At 37.4% G+C, this 21,404-nt stretch overlaps 1 protein-coding gene across 1 annotated transcript; it reads right to left on the reverse strand.

Moving 5' to 3' along the window:
- Nucleotides 1-717: 717 nt before the first annotated feature.
- On the reverse strand, nucleotides 718-12,460 carry LOC18438017 (pleiotropic drug resistance protein 1). The gene is made up of 24 exons (XM_088869649.1): nucleotides 11,613-12,460; nucleotides 11,243-11,363; nucleotides 11,058-11,146; nucleotides 10,500-10,584; nucleotides 10,262-10,421; nucleotides 10,061-10,137; nucleotides 9,614-9,667; nucleotides 9,348-9,438; nucleotides 8,658-8,959; nucleotides 7,859-8,140; nucleotides 6,764-7,080; nucleotides 6,125-6,285; nucleotides 5,927-6,030; nucleotides 5,686-5,842; nucleotides 5,454-5,597; nucleotides 5,212-5,375; nucleotides 4,732-5,064; nucleotides 4,226-4,516; nucleotides 4,007-4,090; nucleotides 3,742-3,875; nucleotides 3,337-3,564; nucleotides 3,050-3,221; nucleotides 1,867-2,121; nucleotides 718-1,128 (listed from the first exon to the last, which is right to left on the reverse strand). The coding sequence occupies exons 1-24, from the start codon at nucleotides 11,936-11,938 to the stop codon at nucleotides 853-855; spliced, it is 4,407 nt and encodes a 1,468-aa protein (XP_088725775.1). The 5' UTR covers nucleotides 11,939-12,460; the 3' UTR covers nucleotides 718-852.
- Between the last annotated feature and the right edge of the window lie 8,944 nt (nucleotides 12,461-21,404).

Consider the following 21,404-nt stretch of genomic DNA (forward strand, 5'->3'; position numbering starts at 1 on the left):
AGTTTTGACTATTATGGTTGTGAAAAAAAGAAAAGAAAAGTATTTGAAGTGCTAAAACTAGTGTACATTGTAACACATTATCTAGACTACCAAAAAAATAAGTGTTTATGGATCCACAAGACTTGAACCGATTTTGGTGCCTCAAATTTCATAGTCGGTACTGGAAAATATTTTTAGAGCCATCATGAGGATTTATTGTGGCCAAAGTGCTTTACAAACAAGGATTTAAGGTGTAGCTTTACTTGTATTAATCATGCTTAGGCCTTATGTAGCTGCAGTAAACGTCTTAGATTGAATTAGAGGCAATCCAAGAGACAATTGCATATCGTATTTTAATTTTAATTGTATTTTAATTTTAATTTTTTTTCTATAGGTCTAAATAACTTGAAATTTTAAATTTATATTCTTAAAAATAGGAAAATCTAATCAAAATAATAATTTACAAAAATTATGATATTCTGTTTAGAGGTATTTTGGTCAATTTAGTTTTTATGAATAATTTTTAATATTTTTATTAAGTTCGCCTCGATGAAAGGAGAGTGGACATCTCAAATTTCATATAATTTGTATTTGTAGAAAAAAATTTAAAATTCAAATATGCTCTATACTCTCGAAAAGTAGGATTTAATAGTAAAATATGAAATATAAGAGTGTTTTCCCAATTTTAAAATAAAAATAAAATTTTCCATGGGCCGATGGAATAAATCAGGCATCCTATGAATCAACACTTAGCTATCTTCCTCCATTAGCTTCTCTCTAGCAAATTATCCAAGAAATCTACTTGGCTAAGATGATATGTCTCTCTCACAGTTTGTTCAATCAAGTCTTAGGAATATTGATGCACTCATATTCTCATCTCTTTTGAAAATTCAGAACCTTGACTGAGAAAGCAAAGATGAATGCAAAGAGAACTGTAAACCCAATAGTCATAGCTGCAACCACCCCCAGGAAGTTGTGATCGTATCCGTAATAGTCATTCACGAATTCGGCAACCGTTTGGTTCTTAAATGAGGCACCTGCATCTTCAAAGGTGGTATGTACATCTCCAAATTGAGAAGCAACCAGACCATACAGGGTCCATGCAACTGGGCATGCCCATGCATACCATCTCCACCATGCAGGCAAACTCTGTAACCAATAGGACAGATAGGATTAATCAGTTTTTGTCAAAGTCAGGGTAAATATTGGATGTTGAAAATTTGGAATGGCTGGTTTTTTGCAAGGTTCTTTAACTCACTGCGGGCCTCAGAGGAGGCTTTGGCCCGAGCTGATAGAAGATGAAAAAAGTATATAAAATACGGACTACGGAAAAATTGATCTATACCTGAAATATTTTAGAAAATAATAAAGTACAAAAATGACTTGACCAAGTCCGAGTCCGAGTTGCTGAACACTGGTTTTTAGTGATTAAGTTTTATAATTACAGTGGAGAGAGAGAGGGAGGGAGGGGGGTATCATTTTTTGGTCAAACTGGGAGTTTGGATTGGATGGTTTTTATTGATTTAAGTTTTATTATTGTATTTGCAAGGTACACTGGGAGAGGGAGAGAGGAGCTTCAAACAATAATTTCTGAATTTTTTCAATGTTTCAATCTATTAATTGATTATTTCAATAATCCATTTTCTATAATTTTTTCCTATCTTTCCTACACTTTTCATGCCTTTCATAAGTTTTCTACTATTTTTATTTTTAACAATTTTTAAAATTTCTTTTGCAATTTTTAAGCCCTTCAGGGTCAGACAAGTCCATTCCGACTCATGCCTATGTTACTCGGCTCGGCTTGGGCAGGGACCTCATCCCGAGCTGAGAAGAGTAATTTAACTTTGGTTCGTAGAGATACAAAGTAGGAAGAAGAGAGAAACATACCGCTCTAGGAATGAAGAATCCGGAGAAGAGGTTCCACGTTCCATTGAAGGCTCCGAACACAACGGACGCAATGTTATTATCGGGAGTCATGGCAATAGTCATCATGCCGAAGTATGTGAAGTACAGTAGTGTGAAGTACATAAAGAACATGTACGAGAAGAACTTGGCAGTTGTCCATTCAAATGCTATCATTGCATACACTATCACCCCATAGAGTAGTGCTTGAACCAATATATATGGAATCTCTATAAGAATCTGCATTTAAATTAACATATTGTGAAAAAGTAAGTGTATTGCACCCATAAGTTACTCGTAACAGTGTTTTAAAACTCAGCAGAGTCAGCTTGGACTCGGCCTACATCGGCCTCAGCAAGTTGCTGATGTAAGTAAGTGTATTGCACCATAAGTTACTTGTGACAGTGTTTAAAACTTAGCAGAGTCAACTTGGACTCGGCCAAGTACATCGGCCTCAGCAAGGTGCTGATGTGAGTTTGTATGAAGAAGATTGGGATTTTATAGAAATTATGTAGTTTCTATAAAAATTAATATTACTATATCATTAATAGGTTGTAAAAATGTATTTATATATAATTTGTATTTTTTAACATGATTTATGAATTTGTATTATTATAAGTTCTATTTTCCTAATTTTTCCCTTTTTTGAATTTTTCTGAATTCTTTCAAGCTATCAAATTCTTCCATTATTCCATCTTTTGTGAAGTTTTCTTCCATCTTTTATGTACTTTTAAAGCCTCGTATAGCTTCTTTTTCTTATTACCCACTTAGCAAATTTTCAATTTTGGTTGCAATTTTGCTCTTTTTTGGTCTTGTACACTACTCGGCGAGTCTACTTGGACTAGCCTGAGTTACTCAGCTTGGGCAGGGGAGGAGTTCCGAGATCGAGCGGAGTTTCTAAATCTTGATTTGCAATGTTGCATTATCTTGTAGGCTCTAGCTGCATATAGAGTGCTTCAGTGTCGTAAAATGAGTAAATTTTAGCCTATGTTCTTTATATGAGATAAAGCTGAGAAAATAAGCTTTGCTTGCCTACTGTGCCTTAGATGGAACTGAATTGAGCTTAATGAAGACTCAGATTTATCTTTTTGAATCGAAGTTCTCTGTATTTCCTAGAATTCTTATCCTTTAAGAAACTTACTTTTGCATTGTAACTAGATTTGCTAACCTGTGCAATGGCATATGGTAGAGCTGAATACGTTCCGGCTGCCCTTTCTCGATAGAATACAAGTCTTTCCACTGAAACTACTGGCTGAACCGAATAGGCATTGTTAGTTCCAATGAATAGAACAGAAGCATACATGGAACCCATTGCATTGAAGAGATCCTGTGGGTTAGCCCTGCAAAATACATTCTACGAACCATCAATTATGGTTGTAATGATTTGAAAGTCCAGTTGGTCTTCGCTCTCATTCTCTCAACACGACAGTCCATCTTTTAGAGGAATTTTCACACCTTTTTGAACCAAGATCCCAAAACATGGTCCCAATCAATAAGGCGATGAAGAAGGTGAAGATGAATTTCATGGCCGTATAAGAGGGGTTGCGCCAGTAGGACCAGTGCTGTTTCCATAAGCAAGCGAAGCACTGCGTGAGGAATGGCTGAGAATACTGAGTAGGGAAATAGAGGTCTTCCGAGCCTGGGGGTGGTGAACTCAGTGCTTCAATCATTTCCTTGTTTTTCCTGTAACAATATTGAATTTCAAGTTGGAAAGTAGATTAAATGAACCAGATACAGAACATTAAATACAATTAAACCCATAAAAGAAAGCCCACTTATTGAAAAGAAGAAGAGAATAAGTACAATGGAATAAAATATAAATAAAATCACAATCATTGTGTTGATGGGGTAAGTTATTACCTATACAAATGAGAGTTCTTGTATACTTCAGCAAAACTAACCCCTAAAATATCTTCTTGTGCCTCAGATGTGGCCTCAAGCATCCAAGTTGCAGGATTGTAGCCTTCTTTTATCTTGATGACTCCATTGATTCCCTTCACCAGATATGGCTGAAGTCAGGCAATTGTAATTGCAATTGTGTATGTATATGCATACATATGGAGGCATGTATTGTGTGTATATGTGGATGTTGATCCATGAAAATTACTATTTTATTTGACCTCACCTCAAAGTATTCAATGAGATGGCAAGAATGGGATCCGAGGGGGCCGGCATATATTGCTTCACCACCAGTCTTCATGAGGAAAAGCTGGAATCCAATCAATTCAAGGGAATCAATGGCAGGCTTATTTCATCATATGAAATGATAAATAAAATAAAATAAATAAATCCCTTCAAAATTTTTGATCAGTGTAGAACCCTCTTAAATTTAGTTGGTTCTGACCTCATCAAATGCATCAAATATATCAATGCTAGGCTGGTGGATAGTACACACTACAGTTCTTCCAGTATCAACAGTGTTTCTAACTGTTCTCATCACAATAGCAGCCGCCCTGGCATCAAGACCAGAGGTTGGCTCATCCATGAAAATAATGGAGGGATTGGCCACAAGCTCCACAGCAATGGTAAGCCTCTTTCTTTGCTCAGTCGAGAGACCGTTCACTCCAGGCAACCCCACTAGAGCATTCCTTAACGACTTTAGTTCTATTAGCTCCATGACCTCCTCAACAAACGTCTACAAAAACCAGCTTATATCAGTTGGACAAAATATATATATCTATCTTTAATATACAAAATGCGAGTTTCTCGAGCATATATTGTGTTGTATATGTCAGATTTTGAAGAGAGTGGTCTGGATAAAGGAGAATTATAGAGTGCATAATGTGGTGGTGGAGTGGTGGCGAGAGAGAGAGAGCATTCATGATGAAGCATAGACTTTGGCCTTCCTACCTTTCTTGTTTCAGGGTTGACATTAGACGGAAGTCGAAGCCATGCAGAGTAAAGTAATGACTCGTAGACTGTCACTTGAGGAGAATGGATATCATTCTGCTCACAGTATCCAGATACCCGAGCAAAGGTTGCTTGCTTCTTAGGATAACCAGAGATACTTATAGTTCCATCAATATGGCCATGTGTTTTCCTTCCGGCTAAAACATCCATCAAAGTTGTCTTACCAGCTCCAGTAACACCCATCAAAGCAGTAAGAACTCCTGGCCTGAATGCCCCACTCACGCCCTTCAGGAGTTCTAGCCGATCTTCTTTCCCGCCCTGAGCTTTCATTTCCTGCAAAAGAAGAAGAAAGTGTCACCATTACAGAAAATGCATAAAGCCCACATTGAGATATTTCACTACTGTTTTGAATCACTTTAGTTCTTGGTAAATATAGTCATTTTATTGTAATATAACAGAGAGAGAGAGAGCACATTTTACCTCTGGCATATCTATTGAGTATCTGATATCATCAAAGCAGAGTGAGAGAGGAGTAAATGGAAGAACCATGCCTTTCGTCCACTCTTGACTAGAAGCCATGGCATCTGACCCATCTGATATTGAATCAGTTGAGATGTTATTCCTCATGATTTCACCATACATCCCTGCAACTCAAATGAGTTTTCATGAGCTGAAATCCATAAGCAAACTCCATAATTTTAGAAAATTGTTAAACAATGTACCTTCGATACAACCAAAACCAATAGATGCCTTTCCTCTCAACGAGGGAACAGATGATAGTTCGACCATGAAATTTTCACCAGTCCTATTCATATGCTTCTGTTTCAATTCTTCTTCGGATATGTTTACATGGGATTTACCAAATGCTGCATATGATAAGACATGGGTTCTCAGATGAGGTCCTTAGGAAAATATATCACACTTAGTGGATTGAGAATTGTTTAGTACACTCACGTTTGAGATATGTGAGAGCCAAGATGGAGAGGCTATTGAAGAGGATGATGTATCCCACCAGTGCACCTACTCCTATCCAGTACCAGTAACCTACGGGAAAGATTCCACGAGACTTCAACAGTTGCACTCCAAGAGTTTCCGTCGACCCATTTGTCACCTGCACAAGATTTTCAAACATGGAATTTCAATAGGATATGGAAGCACTGCACATACCAATGGAATATGTTAAAGATAATCTTACTTTCTTCCAGCTATCTCCAAGGAATTCATTAACTAATATTGCATTCTCCGCGTACATTATCGGTGAGATCCAATAGCCCCATATCCACCACTTTTTCACTTTCTCTGTTAATCAAAGCTTCTCCTATTGACCACCCGTTTTGTGACCAAAGTAACAGGAAGTAAAGTTTGCAGAATTATTTTAATTGTAGTAAATTACCTCGTGAGAGAAGGAGACCACTAAGAACCATGACAACAAGGATAGAAAAACTCCCAAATGTGTTCGCTATAATCATGTCCCGACCCACAAAGGCCATGAATTGAAAAAGTCCAGATGCCATCTGATTTACTAGAAAAAGTAGCAGGTACTGCCGAAACATCCTGCAAATTAAGTATGAAAATATCACCTTTAGTTTGTATAATTTTCTATATTCAGCGCTCTAGCTTGGCCGAAAATACTATCCATCTTTCTGATTTCCAATTCCTTAAGTCTGTCTAGGCACACGAAATTCATAATCCAGATAATCATCACCTTCTGTTATTAACGTTTGATGAAATTGATACACAACTAATTTCTCCTATATCTTCTCAAGGCATTTAGAACCATCTATATTGTAAACCTTTATCTATGGTTAATATGGAGGCAGAGGCCCTATCCTCAGTTACCTAAAAAGAATAGAAAGGCTCGTAATAGCTTATTCTCAGACCAAAGACCCAAATCATTAGTATTACTAAACATCTTCAATGGAATTAGGATTCTTGGTAATAACTGGTGAAATTTCATATTTTCCCATTTAAAATTTCTCCAGTAGCTATTTAGTGTAAATGAGACCAAAGTTACTACGGATGACTTTCTTACCTTCCACCATTTGGGTCGAAGCCCACAATATAGTAAGTTATGACAAACCATATGCCAGATTTCAAGAATGACATGGGGATCTTGGTGATCCATGTTGATATTGCATAGGCCCAAGCAGGGAAGAAAAGCATATCTCTTTGTTTATATAAGACAGGTAGCTTTGAAATGGTCATTGGTAGCTCAGCAAACTCATTGAACAAGAGTGTAAAAAGACCATAAAACATGGCTCCTAGATAGAGCCCTCCATCTTTAACTGTATTTCGGTGCATTTTAGTGCGCACGAACACTGACGTCATGATGAAAGCCATAATTGCAAGCTGCCAAAAATAATGCAAATATACTTTTAAAATATGAACTATTAGTTGTTTAGTGATCATTATTGGGAGGGAAATGTCACATGACGCCTTCAAATTTTTGGTTTCAAGATGAAAATCTTTGAAAATATCTAGAGAAAATAAAGACAATGTGGAAGCAACTAGTATTAGGAAAAATGAAAGGCAAAAGAAATGCTAGCTTTTAGTACACCTTTTAAAGTTATAGACAGCATTGTGTTAAGCTCATGCGCTTTAAAAACTTAATTTTTACATTTACGGATATGCCACTTGCAGATTCCTATTTCTCAATGATTTCCCTCGATCGAGATAATTGTCTGAATCCCATGAATCCCTTTCACAGTAGTTCATCAATATCTTCTTATAAAGAAAGTCAATTTCAATTCTTAAATAATCCACAACATTTATAGTTCTACTTTAACAAAACTTTCCCTTTTATGCAGAAAAGAGACATACCAATAATTATTGTCTTACATATGGATGATTCCTCAATATCTTGTTCATTTGCAACAAGATATTTTTTTTGTGCATTAGTAAGGGAAAAAACATGAGAAAGGGAAAATTGCATGGAAAAGTTTGAAAAAACTCAAGGTACTTGGGAAATTTTACTTTTGTTTTTTGATATTCGTGGGAGATGTGTTAAAAATTATATTTGAACAGTGGTGAATCTTCATTATATTTTTTATCGGATTTTCAGGTGGTGGACCAAAAAATTGCCTAAAAGACCGGGGGAGATTGTCCAATAACTGTTAAAGTTACTTACTTGCACAGTTTTGAAGATATGATAAAATGAGTTCCTCTTCATCAATAAGAGTTCCCTCAAGAAGCACACTTTCAAAAGCTCAATCTCATTTACACCATATCGGGAAGTTGTAAGGGCAGCAGGGTGACTCTTACTCTTGTCAAATGGGATAGCTAATTCATCACATATTTTTATTCCTACATGAAACGATTGGGCAGCTTCTGCAAATTCCTTGACTGGAACAAATCTGTAAGGCTCATCTTTGTGAAACCAATACTGCCCTTGATCTTTCATCGATGTAACCTGAAAATTCATAAGCATATCCACTTAGACTTTGTCATATAATGAAGTGAGGCTTGCAGGAGAATGAAGGTTACCATGTGTTTGTACGGAACAGGTTCAAACATGAACAAACCAGATAATCACAGAGCCTCTCAGGTTTTAGTTGTTTAAACTAGAAGCTTAAAAGCATAATCCTTTGGATCTTGATATTTCATGCACAAAGGGTGTGCTTAAGCTTCTCAAAATCTTCTAAATACACATTTGCTTGAAATAGGACAATTTGAAAATGCTCTATGTGATTTTTGGAATAATATGCGTACTAAAGCTTCTCATAATCTCTCTGAATGAAAATTCTGAGAGCCCAATTGCTCATAGTATGACATCTGAAGTTTTAAATTCAATTTTGATTAATTATGCATCATTAAGCTTCTAAAAATCATTTTGGATCAAAATTATGAAAACCTTTTGCTTCAAGGTGATTATCTGAAATTTGAGATTCAGATTTACAGAATTAAGGAGTACAACTAGGGGTACTCACTTCTTGCAAGAAGTCAGCAACTCCTTTCCTCTCAGGGCATCTAAATCCCATTGATTCAAAGAATTCTAATACATATTCGAGAGGACCCTGATACACAATCTGACCATCTGAGAGAAAAATTATGTCATCGAAAAGATTGTAGGTCTCAGGAGCCGGCTGCAACAGTGATATGACAGTTGTTGCCTTGAATATATGTACTGCTTGCCTGATGGAATTCACTATATGATAAGCAGTGGAACTGTCTAGCCCAGTGGATATCTCATCCATAAAGAAAGCCATTGAAGGCCCAACAAACATCTCCCCTGTCAAAAATTTGAGTTTCAGCCATAAACATGCCGATAAATTCCTTCTAGAAAAAGAAGTGTTATGAGTCTAATAATATGTGAAAAAGTTTTCAATCATTATCTTATTTAGTCTTAATAGAATTATATAGCCCATCTAGCAAACATAATAGTAATATTAAGAGAAAATCTTTAGAGATTTTCCGGTGAAACTTCGACAACCAGAGGCTTATCTTGTAAAATTTTAGGCATCTTATGCAAATTAGTCTGCCAAGTTTAAGTGTTTGGAGTAAGAAATACCATGGTGCAGTATTTGGCTTAAATCTGAATAGCTTTATTGAAACTGTTTACTCAGAGGATTTTGAAAATTGAAATCATATTTAGAAATTCTCCATATTATATCTGTTACCTGTTGTGAGACGTTTCTTCTGTCCCCCCGATATTCCTCTCACCATCCTATTTCCTACCTTGGTGTCAGCACACACATCCAGGCCTAATATCTGTATATCGGATAGAGAGAGTGAGAGAGAAAGAGAGAGAGAGAAGGGGGGGAGGGGGGGGGGGGGGGGCATAATAATAAGAATGGAGAGAAAAAGAGGGTTCACCCACTCCCTTATCTGAGTAGGCTTCATAAAAATAGCTTGAAAGGATATGAGGTTTTCAAAAGTGATCTACCTTCAACATGTAATCTGTAACTATGCCGGCATTTTGACCTTCAAGTGCTGCGGCCTATAGAATGGAAACAATGATTTCAAATTTCAGTGGAAAATTATTTTCCTGTATAATCACCATTCATCAAGATTCAAGGAGATTTTTTACTCTAACAATGCAGTTCAAAAATATGGAGGTCATTGTAGTTTCAACTGAAGAGGTGGTGAGTGCATGATGAGAGAGAGAGAGAGAGAGAGAGAGAGAGAGAGAGAGAGAGAGAGAGAGAGAGAGATTATCTAATGCATTTACTTCATCAACAAAAGAAGCACATGAACAAAAAAATAAACCAAGTCTGTCTTAGAATCCAAAAATCTTCACCATCCCTAAGCGTCAAAATCACACAAATTAAAAGATAGACAAAGAAGACCCAAATATTAAAAGTAAAGCTGGATATACCTCTAATTAGTTTACCTTCATGAAGATATCGATATCAGGATCCGGTTTTATGTTTGCGTTCTTCTCCCTTCTTGATATCTCAGCTAACATGTCTGCACCATTGTGAAATAGAACTCAATTTTGCCAAATCTCTCTCAAATTTTCATCACTGTTTCTCTCCAGCAAAACGACCTCTAAATTTATCGGCACTTCAAGCCCAATTTCATGTTTACTCACCATAACGGGTCGCAACACCCTGGCATCTTTCAGAGAAAGCTAGAGTTTCTCTCACTGTCATCTCCCCTAGGTGGAGATCATATTGACTGATATAAGCTGCAGTCCTTTCAGGAACAAACTCATTCATCTGATGACCATTATAAGTTATCCTACCGGAGACCTGAAATTTTTGTTTATAATTCACATAAATTTACAAGAATTAAACCAAATCAGCATTCATTGTTACTTGTGAATTTACCTTAAGGCCTGATTCAAGTTTTCCTGCCAAGGCTAACAATAGAGTTGTCTTCCCTGAACTCGGAGGGCCTAAAAGAAGTGTCATCCTGCAAGGATTTCAAAGAAACAATTTTTCAGGAAGTGAATGGAGAGAGAGAGAGAGAGAGAGAGAGAGAGAGAGAGAGAGAGAGAGAGAGAGGTATAGTGCATCATCCTGCAAGGATTTCACAGAAACAAATGATTCACAAAAATAATAGAGAGGGAGAGGGCATTCATTTGGTGCAAATTTAAACAATAAGAATTGCTTCCAAATGATTCATGGGGTGAGAGAGAAAATTTAGACAATAAGAATTACTTTCAAATGATTCAGAGAAGAGAAGAGAAGAGAGAAGAGAGAGAGAGAGATCATACATGTATCAGATGAACAGAGAGAGAGAGAGATCATACATGTATCAGATGAACAGAGAGAGAGAGAGATTACAGAAACAAATGATTCATATATCCTTTGAAATACACACACGCGTGCGCATGCGCGCGCACACACAGTCTATAGTTCTATACTCTCATGACATCTTCTTACCTCCCAGGTTTGATTATACCACTGATATCATGAAGTATAGAGAGTGGCCTCCTTCTATTTCGAAGAATGTGTAACCAGTTCAGAAATCCCTGCATGCATAAACAGAGTAAACAGATCAGTACCATTCAACCTGAATTCCTCGTATCACAGATAATTACTCTCTTAAATCATCTCAAATGCTTTACCTCAATCAAGTTGAGATTAAAATTGAGGATTGTAGGAAGGCCTCTTCCTCCCACGAAAACTTTGGCATCAACATTCAAATGCTCGAACCGAACTTCAATAGTTGGAATATCAATTCCCACTCTGCAAATAAGAATTCTAAGAAGAAAACTCGACTTTGAGAAGAAATAGAGAGAGAACAGGAAAACCCAACGTGGATTTCTTCTCAAAGTTGAAGCTTGAGAGAGAGAGAGAGAGAGAGAGAGAGAGAGAGAGAGAGAGAAAGAGAGAATGTTGTTGGTTTTATTGGTTTATATAGTTCATCAGCTTTTGAATGTGTGTCTGTCTGTGTGTGAGAGAGAGAGAGAGAGAAAGAGAGGTAGATGGTCTTACCGGTCTATACGGTTCTTGAGCTTTAGAAGGAACTGCTCACTGTGCTCCTGTGGAATTTTAACCAGCCTCTCTATCAATCTCTTCTTTTCATGAAACCCGAGACTCTCAATCTCCACTTCTCTTCTCTCACCTTTCGAGCTGCTGAGAATCCCTTTCCGAATCCTATCATTTGTCGGCAATCTTTCGAGTGCAGCCCATCTCGCTAGCTCTACGTCGTCTTCTTCTCCATGAGAAGACCTCGAGAACATGCCATCGCCTGTGTTCCTCGGAATCGAGGAGCCATTTCTCCCCATGCTGCCTACCCTGCCCACATCATCGTTCCCCATTGAAACCACCAAATAAAACCACAGCAATCTCTCTCCTCCTCTCTCTCTCTCTCTCACTGAAAATCTCTACACCCCAAAAAGGAAAACAGAGCAAAGAATGAGATTTCTTGTGCTCACAGATGCTCTGTTCTCAACAAAAACGCGCTAAAAAAACTTCACTCTCTTCAAGTTGGAGGCCCTCAAAACTGAACCCCAAGACCACTCGATCCTGTTTCTCTCTCTAAATGAAAAAAAAAAACAGTCTCTCTTTCTCTCCTCGTTTCTCTCACTGAGTCTCAAGTCCAAAAAGGAAAACAGAGCAATTCTTGGGTTCACAGAAGCTGCAATCCTTTCAACAACGAACACTTAAAAACTTGAGTCTCTTCACCTTGTAGACCTTCAATGCGGAGTCCCCAAACCACCCAATTCCAGTTTCTCTCTGTAAATTAAGACGAAAACAGAGTGTCTCTCTAAGGAAAATAAACTAGAGGAAGTTGAGAAGGTGTTCAATTGGGCAGTTAAATTTGAAATTCCAGAAGTCCTAGGGTCCGTTATGTGAACTTCAAACCGCTTAAGTATTACATACCGAAACAAAAAACGCGTGAGAATTATTACACACTAAAAAGGTCTCATATACTAAAACTATTTTCCGTTGTGCCTTGGTCGGGGACCCACCATGCTAACCTAGGCATGGCCAGTGAGCTTTAACATAAGCCTGGAGCTTGACTTCAAAATGGGCCAAGCCCGAAAGCCCAAGGGTAAGATAAGGGGCCATAGTTGTTGGATTGCGTCGCCCAACATCAGCATCGTCTATGGGCAATTGACGGTGTAAATTGCACAAGAGAGGTTCTGGATTCAGTAAGGGGATCGCCCCAGATACCTGCTTATTCCGTTCCAGATTAGCAACACCCGACACAGATCAACCATTTTTAAAACATTATTCTTTAAGGTTTTTTTTTTTCTTTTAAATTTTGACAATTTAACAAATGGGTGCAGTTGGCATACGGATGCATGCGTAGGTGTAGAGGTAAGGTGCGCCTTCAAATTTTATCGTGGTATATAATTTTGATGTAAAATGTTATTAGGATTATCTCAAAATTTATTTTTATATCTAATTATAAAACTTTAAATTTAAAAAATGGTTAAAATCAAGTAGATCAATAAACATACGAAAATCTTGAAAATAGACCGTATATAATATGTTGTAAAATGCACTATTTCTGAGACTTAAAATCTTTTTATTTTTCATAGCCATATATCTCGATGTCGAAATGATCAATCAAAGGGTTTTTCGATATTAAAACTACCTCTTTCGATGGATTTTTGAGGAGCATCCGTAGTTCAACATTATAAGGTAGCATCCTTATATAAACTTCTTCCTTAACAAATTAGGGATGAACGTCAATCAAGACTCCCAATATTCATAATTCGAAAATACGCTTCCAATAAAGCTCATAATATGCTTCCAAAGTTCATAATATTGTCCAAAAAAAAAAAAAAGGTTTCTACAAAACTTTGGACCACCAACCTTCCAAGAAACTAGGGTTGGGAACAGATCTAGCTTGGCCCTAGCCCGGCCATATTCCCCTGAGGACGGGCCCGAGCCGAACCAAACATAGTCTATCTTGGTCTAGCCAAGCCCCTCGGCCCTATTTTTTGGGGTTGGGCCCACCGGCCCATTGCGAATCCTACAAGAAACTAAGGTTTTATTGGTATTTACTCTTCTATTAAGCCAAACATATCAAAATGATCTTTATAAAGACTAAGGGAAGTTTCCAAATTTGAAGCAAAATGAGCTTTATAAAGACTAAGGGAAGTTTCCAAATTTGAAGCAAAATGATCTTTATAAAGACTAAGGGAAATTTCCAAATTTGAAGAATATATTCCCCTATTTTTATCTCTCTAGAAGATTAGAATCATAAATTTTTGCATATGGGGTGAACTCCAGGGAATATTTAGTCATTGTATTTAAAGATAGAGAAAAAGGAGTTAAAGATAGAGAAAAAGGAGGAAACAGAGTATCTGCCAGCTCTTAGATAAGTGAAAATGGTTCTAGAAGCCCAAACTTTATTTTCTTTCTCTCCCTACTGCCCTTTTCTTTCTCTAGCTTTCCAAAAATTTATGAATTGATTTCGTATCGGAAGTAAAGAGAGAATCAAAAGATTTCAAATAAATTTGAGGACCAAAAGAAATAAAGCATAAGCAAAGTTGCTACAGCGCCGGGGCCGGTAGGCTGGCTTTCGGGCACCCACATTTGGGTCGGACCATGTCACATTTTAAGGCTTGCAGTCTGGGCCCAGGCATAGCCTAGAAGGTCGTGAATATTTTTAAGGTCAGGCTTAGAGTAGCACTAGCCCTACCCTGTCCCAATCCAAAAATTGTTTAATTATATGTTTACATATTTAAATATTTTAAATATTTATATAAGGCCCAATCTGGCTCGATGTTTTTCAACTGGTTTGGGCATGGGCCTCGCCATCACTAATTCGGCCCGTGTCTTACCTAGTAATGCTTATGACTGGCTTTTGCAATGCCTAATCTTGGCCCATTACTCTAAATATAAACCTTTGCATGCATATATTTAAGAAGCTGTGGTAGCCTAGCCCGAGATCGGCACGAAAAGTGTATGAAAAATTTGAGATGTATCATCTTGAACCTAGCTATTACCTTCAAGGGAAAAAAAAATTAAATTGGACGTTTATGAGCATGAGGAAGAAAACATCATGGGATTGAACAAAGATGCATATTTTAAAAAAGTTAGATCCATGTCTTAAAAACTAAATAATTCATTATCATCATTATCAGAGTTTTATCCCAACTATTTGGAGTTGCTATACGAATATTTTTCTGTCATTCTGCTTTATCAAGGGCCATACTGTCAATCAGACCATAAGTGTTCTTAGGGAACGCCCTGATATGAGCAGATTACATCGATTCATGATTCATAAAAAGTTGCAGCAAAATTTGATGCCGGCTACCCACATAACACAACTTTACCTGGGCTTGGAAATAGAAATGACTGACAAGGGACTAGCCAAGGCGCAGTTATGGTTTTCTTTACAAAAAAAAAAAACTCAAAATTTAATTTCTCGAAAAAAAAGAGAAAAAGCCATTTCGTATTGTTTATGTAAATAACCACATTCTATATCTAAAATATAAACTAAAGCAACTCTTTTGCTTGAGGGAGTAATTGTACAATATGGTCCCTTTCGAAGATAGTATAGACGCTTCATATTATATGCTGCCACCATGTAAAACTCCATCGTACGACCGCAAGTTTTAGGGATGAGAGCTCACAACCAAGCCACCAATATCACGAAGGCAAAAGTTCATCCTTGATTGTGGTTGGAAAGAAAATAGCATCCTAAGATTCAATGGTGACCTTCTGAATTTTGGACATTTGTTGAGAAACTCAAATTATGTTATTTTTTTTTTTCCAAGAGTACGGAAATTTTTATTACATAAACCTGCTTACATCCAAATTACATATCAAAACCAGAAATAAAAATAATCTCTGGGAGATAAACATGATTTTTTGCCAAAATGTCAGCTCTATCATTAGCTTCTTGATAAACATGTTGAAACACAACTGCACGGTTTCGATATATATCCCAAACTTCATTCCAACAATCTCTTATATTCCATAGTGGCCTTCCAATCAAGTTGCACCAATTAATTAGATTTAACGAATCCCCTTCCACCACCCAACTTAAATAAGCACATTTGTCTCTCAAAACTTTAACACCTCATAATAGAGCCATGAGGTGAGCAGTCTTGCAACCGGAAGAGTTATTGCCTTCGTTGAATGAAAAGAGGAGAGGGGTCCACATAGCTCATTCCAAATCTAAGTCATTCGTTGTCAATTTTTTAAAGGCAAATGAATTAAATCGGAGATTGTGAACCTCTTCCAGTCTCTCATTCAAGGGAGAGATCTCCCACTCATCTTGGCTTCGACTGCTCCCCTCTGCGGGGGGCATCGTCTCCTCGAGAACGAATTGGTAGACCTCTTCAAGGTCCACGCTTGAGGTTCTCGCGCAACAAGACCTAGGAGGAGATCTTGCAACTCTTGACACAGTTCCCTGATAAGGATAGCATCAGTTTCTGAAGCGAGTGACGTGAAGTAAGCTTCCACTCCTCTATGGGAAGAAAAATTCTCCAAAAGATTTTGGACATCATACAAGTAGCCACCTAGTTGCTTGGCATCTTCGTTTTGCTAATAACGATTTCCCCCATCTCCTTGACGAAAAACCATTCCTCCCTTGCCGAGCCGCTTCTCTTCGCCGTTCGAAGTACTACCTCTGCCTTCCCTTTCTATACTATACTCAGGCCCCTCCTTTCCAATAACTAAGAAAAAAATCTAATACCAATCAAATCAAAGGCTTACTGCGTCTCTGATTCTTTCGGCCCCCAAGGGAGTTTACTCGACCCATTCCGCAGACTCTCGCACTGCTCAAGTGTGCAACTCCTATGAGGACCTTCTTCCCTTCTGCCCACTCTCCGTTCACACGATTCTCAAATCGGTTAGGAAGGGTGGGTAGCAGGTACCATAGGCCCTTTGGTTTCAGCTTTGCTAGCAGTAGCTTCTACACAAGGACCAAAAAATTGGTAAATAGTCTTGCTATTTGGATTTGAAGTTAGTCCTCCAACTCTTGTTGGTCTCGGATTTTCAAGAGAACTTCCATCAAAGTTCAATTTCACACTACCTTGTAGTGGTGGAGTCCATCAACTGTATGGTCTAAAATTTTTACAAAACCAAAAGATTTAGGTCTTATAGAATATCTACCTTTGAAAGACCATATCCTTCATTTGTATTCCAATACCAGAACCACATGTTATGAATGATTCTATCTTTAATTCTTGGCATATCATAACCAATCCAATCAAAGGTGCAACGATTTCTCTCCATCCAGATTTCCCAAAGCAATGAGCCCCTAAAAATATTCTAGATAATCATTCATTTTTTTGGCAAATTGGGTAAACACAGATGTTGTACTATATCCTTTAGACAAGCTGACAAATGTAACATAATACCCATAAAGCTCAAGCTCATTTCCACAACTGATTAGTAATTGAACAATACAAAAAAGGGTGATCACATGTTTCTTCATCCCCTTTACATAAGATACAGGTGTTCACAATTAACTTACCTCTAAGCCTTAGATTATCTATTATTAGTACCTTATTCTGAGATAAGATCCAAACAAACATATGACTTTATGAAGAATCTTCCATTTCCATATCTTGTTAAGTTCAGGTACAGACCATCGCACCCTATTGTTAAAAATCAGATAATATGCTGATTTCGCTGAAAACATCCGATCATTAGAAAGTTCTCAAATAACTTCGTCTCTCTCCTCAACAAACACATAAACTTCCTCTAAACTTCGCATCAAATCTATGAATTGTGAGATTAACACATCTAATATTATGTTGTGAACGAATTGCATATTCCAACATCCTCCATTACCATTTCGATTAAAAGCATCACTCACGTTCATATGCTGGGGCACACATCATTCAAAAAGGTCTCTATACATAACCTTCAAGGTCCATCCCCCAACCATCGAGAAGACTAAAACTCAACCGATACCCCATTTCCAACCACTCATCTAATATTTCTCAATACTATTTCCTTATTAGCAATTACTTTCCAAGTTTGAATTTGGAACCTGCCTCATCCTCCCCTTCCAATAAAGTTACTTTTATCCATCCCATATTTTGCCACAAGAATCACCTTCAATAGCTAGTCGTTATCTCCCAAAGATATCCACCACCATTTAGCTAATGAAGTTTGATTAACACATTAAGTTTTTTGATACCCAAACCCCCAACTGACTCTTGGGTACAAACTTCATAATAATACACTGATCCCCACTTAAATCTCTTGAGTGCAAACACTCTTGAGCAATAAGTATGCCATTCGTGATAATTCTATCTTTGATAAATACAGATTGAGGACTAGAAATCACATCAGGGAGAACTATTTTATACCTATTGGCGAGAACTTTTGCAATGATTTTGTATAAACTCGTGAGGAGACTGATAAGTTGTAAATCATTTAGATTTACTATTACATCATACTTTAGAATCAAAGCATTAAAAGTCGAGTTTATACTTTTATCTACAACCCCACAGTCCCAAAATTCTCTCACCATAGTAAAGACATTTAGTTTTAGCATTTCTCAGAAAGTTTGGATGAATGCTAAAGGGAATCCGTTCAGCCCAGGTGCTTTATCACCTGCCAGCAAGAAAACAACTCACTTAATCCCTTCCATGGAAGCTAGGATTTCACGTTCTTTTGTCTTACTTTCATTAAGTCTTTTAAAAGGTACTCTAAGGAACTTAACTTCAAAACGATGTTCACTGGTGAAAGCCTTTTCAAAATGACTAACAAACTTACTTTTCCACCCCACCATATCATTTTCAGCAATATTTGGAAAAGTAATTACCAATATATCATTATGTCTCCTCCTTACATTTGCAATAGCATGAAAGTATGATGTATTTAGATCTCCACTCTTTTAGCCATTTCACCCTCGATCTCTGCCGCCAATACACTTCCTCTTGTATTAGGAGATTGTGTAGCTCATTTTGAAATTGTGGTCTTCGAGCCAAAATGACTTCAATAACGTCTCCATTCACTTGAATATTATTATCCAGTTGACTGATCTCTTGGACAACAAGTTTTATCTTATTTTGAAGATTGAATCTTAAAGACTTCTTCCACTCAATTAATATATGCTTCACATTAAGCAGTTTTTTATGACTTTGAAACCACACCACCCATACCTAATAGTATTACACCATGTGTTCCTAATAATATCCCTCACCTCACTCTCCATTTGCCAAGCATTCTCCTTTCTAAACAGTCTAGGTCCCACCACCTCATTAGACGTACCAAGGCACAGGGGAATATGATCAAATGATAATTTTGGGAGTGACTTAACTCCAACTAAAGAAAAATTTCTTTCCCAATCAACAAATACCAAGAATATATTAAGTTTGCTCATGATAAGATTAATGGTACTATTATTGGACCAGTTGTACGAACATCCATTAGTAGACAATTCAAGCAAACTACTGGACATGATAAATTCATGGAACATGCACATTCCAAAATTAAAAGAAACATCAGAAGAAGTTCTATTAGGCCTTCGAATAAAAATGAAGTCCCCACCCACACAAGTAGGTAAACCAATATCATTCACCGCATTCTATATTTCAATCAGAAATTCATGCTTGAAGGCCACAATATTTGGTCCATATATATTCAATAACAACCAATGAAAAATAAGAAAAAGATCCTTAAAAAACAACACCCAAACAATGAGAAATGTGGATAACATTCACACAACTCAAAACAAATGGGTCCCAAAATGTCCATAAACCATCAGATGCTCCTACATAATCCATCCCACAAAATTGAACCTCAAACAAACTCCAAACATCCATAATATATCTAATCGTAGAACTAAGCAATTTCGTTTCCTGCAACATCATAATATCTAGCTTGTGCTATGCTATCAAAAAACGAATTTCCTGCTTCCTAGCATCTCTTAGTCCACGGACATTCCAAGATACAATCTTTATTAACCAATGATGGGTCAGCAACCATCACTGGTGGATTCCAAGCTGGCAGTTGGTTGTCCATCAGAATCACTTTCATCATCACTAAGAATTACTAACTGACCTAAATCTCATCGACAGTTAGCTCTTTTGCAAAATCTTTCAGACCTCCTCTCGCTGCCACCCTAGCCGAAGAGCGGGTAGGTTAATAGCCGCTTTAGCTTTTCTTTTCCCATGTTTGCAAACCTCTGGTCCACCATTTGAATGACTTTCATTCTTCTCCTGTTGCTTGGTCTGGCCGGACTTCTCTTTTTTTACATTTTCTTTAATGTCTTATAGAATCACCCCAATGGAAACATTAAAGTCAACTCCCATATCATCTAACATTTGCTTGACCCTACAACCTCTTGTGGTAGTTTCCCATCTCTCACATCTGCAGTTAGAACTGCTAATGGGTGCGACACAAAAGCCATCACCCCTTCTCTAGCATTTGCATCCACATCATCCAAGTTCTCAACCACTTCAGGTTGAAGCACATGCACCAAATCCCCTTATCCCAGAACAGGATTCACATTATCCTCTTCGACGATATGAACTCCATCTACACTTGGCACTGGAGGGATAGCAAGAATAGGCTGGATCAGACCCGCATCATTAAGTATATGTTCTAGTTCCTCATCAATGACTCCCATTACCATCTGTTGGTTAAGTTATTGTTCATCTAGCAGCACCTCCACTTCCTCATCATTAAGCATTACCAAAACTCCCATAAAGGGAAAATCTCCCTCACGAACGGTGTGCACCTTGTTCTTCTTCTTTGCTACAAGTCTGTAAGGCAGTAGCTTGGCCAGAAGCATCTTGAAGATGAATGAAAGGAACATATATAGTAATGCAAATTTTTTTATACACAACAATGAGGCTGTGTCTGTCAAGAAATTCTCAATACTATCTTTCCTCTCCCTAGCTACATAAGGCGAGAGGCATGACTTCTCTAACACAAAACCTCCCCACTTTTCTAGGTAACTGGTACTTCCCTAGAGAAAAGCATCAAATTTTGGTGGGCACAAGAGATACCGGTCATATCTAGAATCCTCTAAGAAAGTTGCACAATTAATAGAAATATCACACTCACCCGATATGCCCTTAGCTTCTAAAATCATCACCTCCTTAAAAGCAATGGAATTATCATTCACATCCCTATCATCCAAATTTGAAAAAACCAATCTTTCTAAATCCTTATATCCTAGAGTATCGGAAGGATTAATATTTTTCTTCTGTACCCAAATATGTTTATGTTTTTTTTTTATTCCATTGTTCATAACAGAAGGAGGCAATATAGAATATACTGGCCTGTTAAAATTTGAAATTTCAATGCCACATGTACGCTTCTGATTGGCATGGTTGTTGGTCTTGTACGGCTTCACCATGGATGGACCTTTGTGATTGCAAAAGTTACCTACTGGTTCAAGCTCTCCATGGTGTAAAGTCTTCTTGATTTTTTTATTTTTCAATTGAACCAAAGTCCACCCATCATTATGTAAATCCCTACCATGATCTATAACTATGGATGGCTTATTCACGGCATTTGTATCCTTGGTTGGGTCTACCGAAGTGCCCTCCACAGTCACCTCAATAACAAAATCATCGTGGTCCACCCTCAATCTTAACTTCTTATGAACCGGATAAAATATGTTAAGAAGAAATTTTACTCTGACAAACCTCATCCCCTCGCTCTTCAACAGATCCCAGTCCACCCTAGAAAAACTCCCACGTAAGTTTGCAAGTTTATGAATCACACCAAGGTTCTAAGCATGAAAAGGTATGGCCCACAAACGAATCCAAGTCTCTTTCATCGGGACATGAGAAATATGCACTCTAAGACACCAAATATCTAGAGTAACTGTTCTCTTACAAACTAAAA

The sequence above is a fragment of the Amborella trichopoda genome, chromosome 6 (assembly GCF_054954075.1).
Source record: "Amborella trichopoda isolate Santa Cruz 75 chromosome 6, AtrichopodaSantaCruz75HAP2 v2.0, whole genome shotgun sequence".
Lineage (NCBI taxonomy): Eukaryota > Viridiplantae > Streptophyta > Magnoliopsida > Amborellales > Amborellaceae > Amborella > Amborella trichopoda.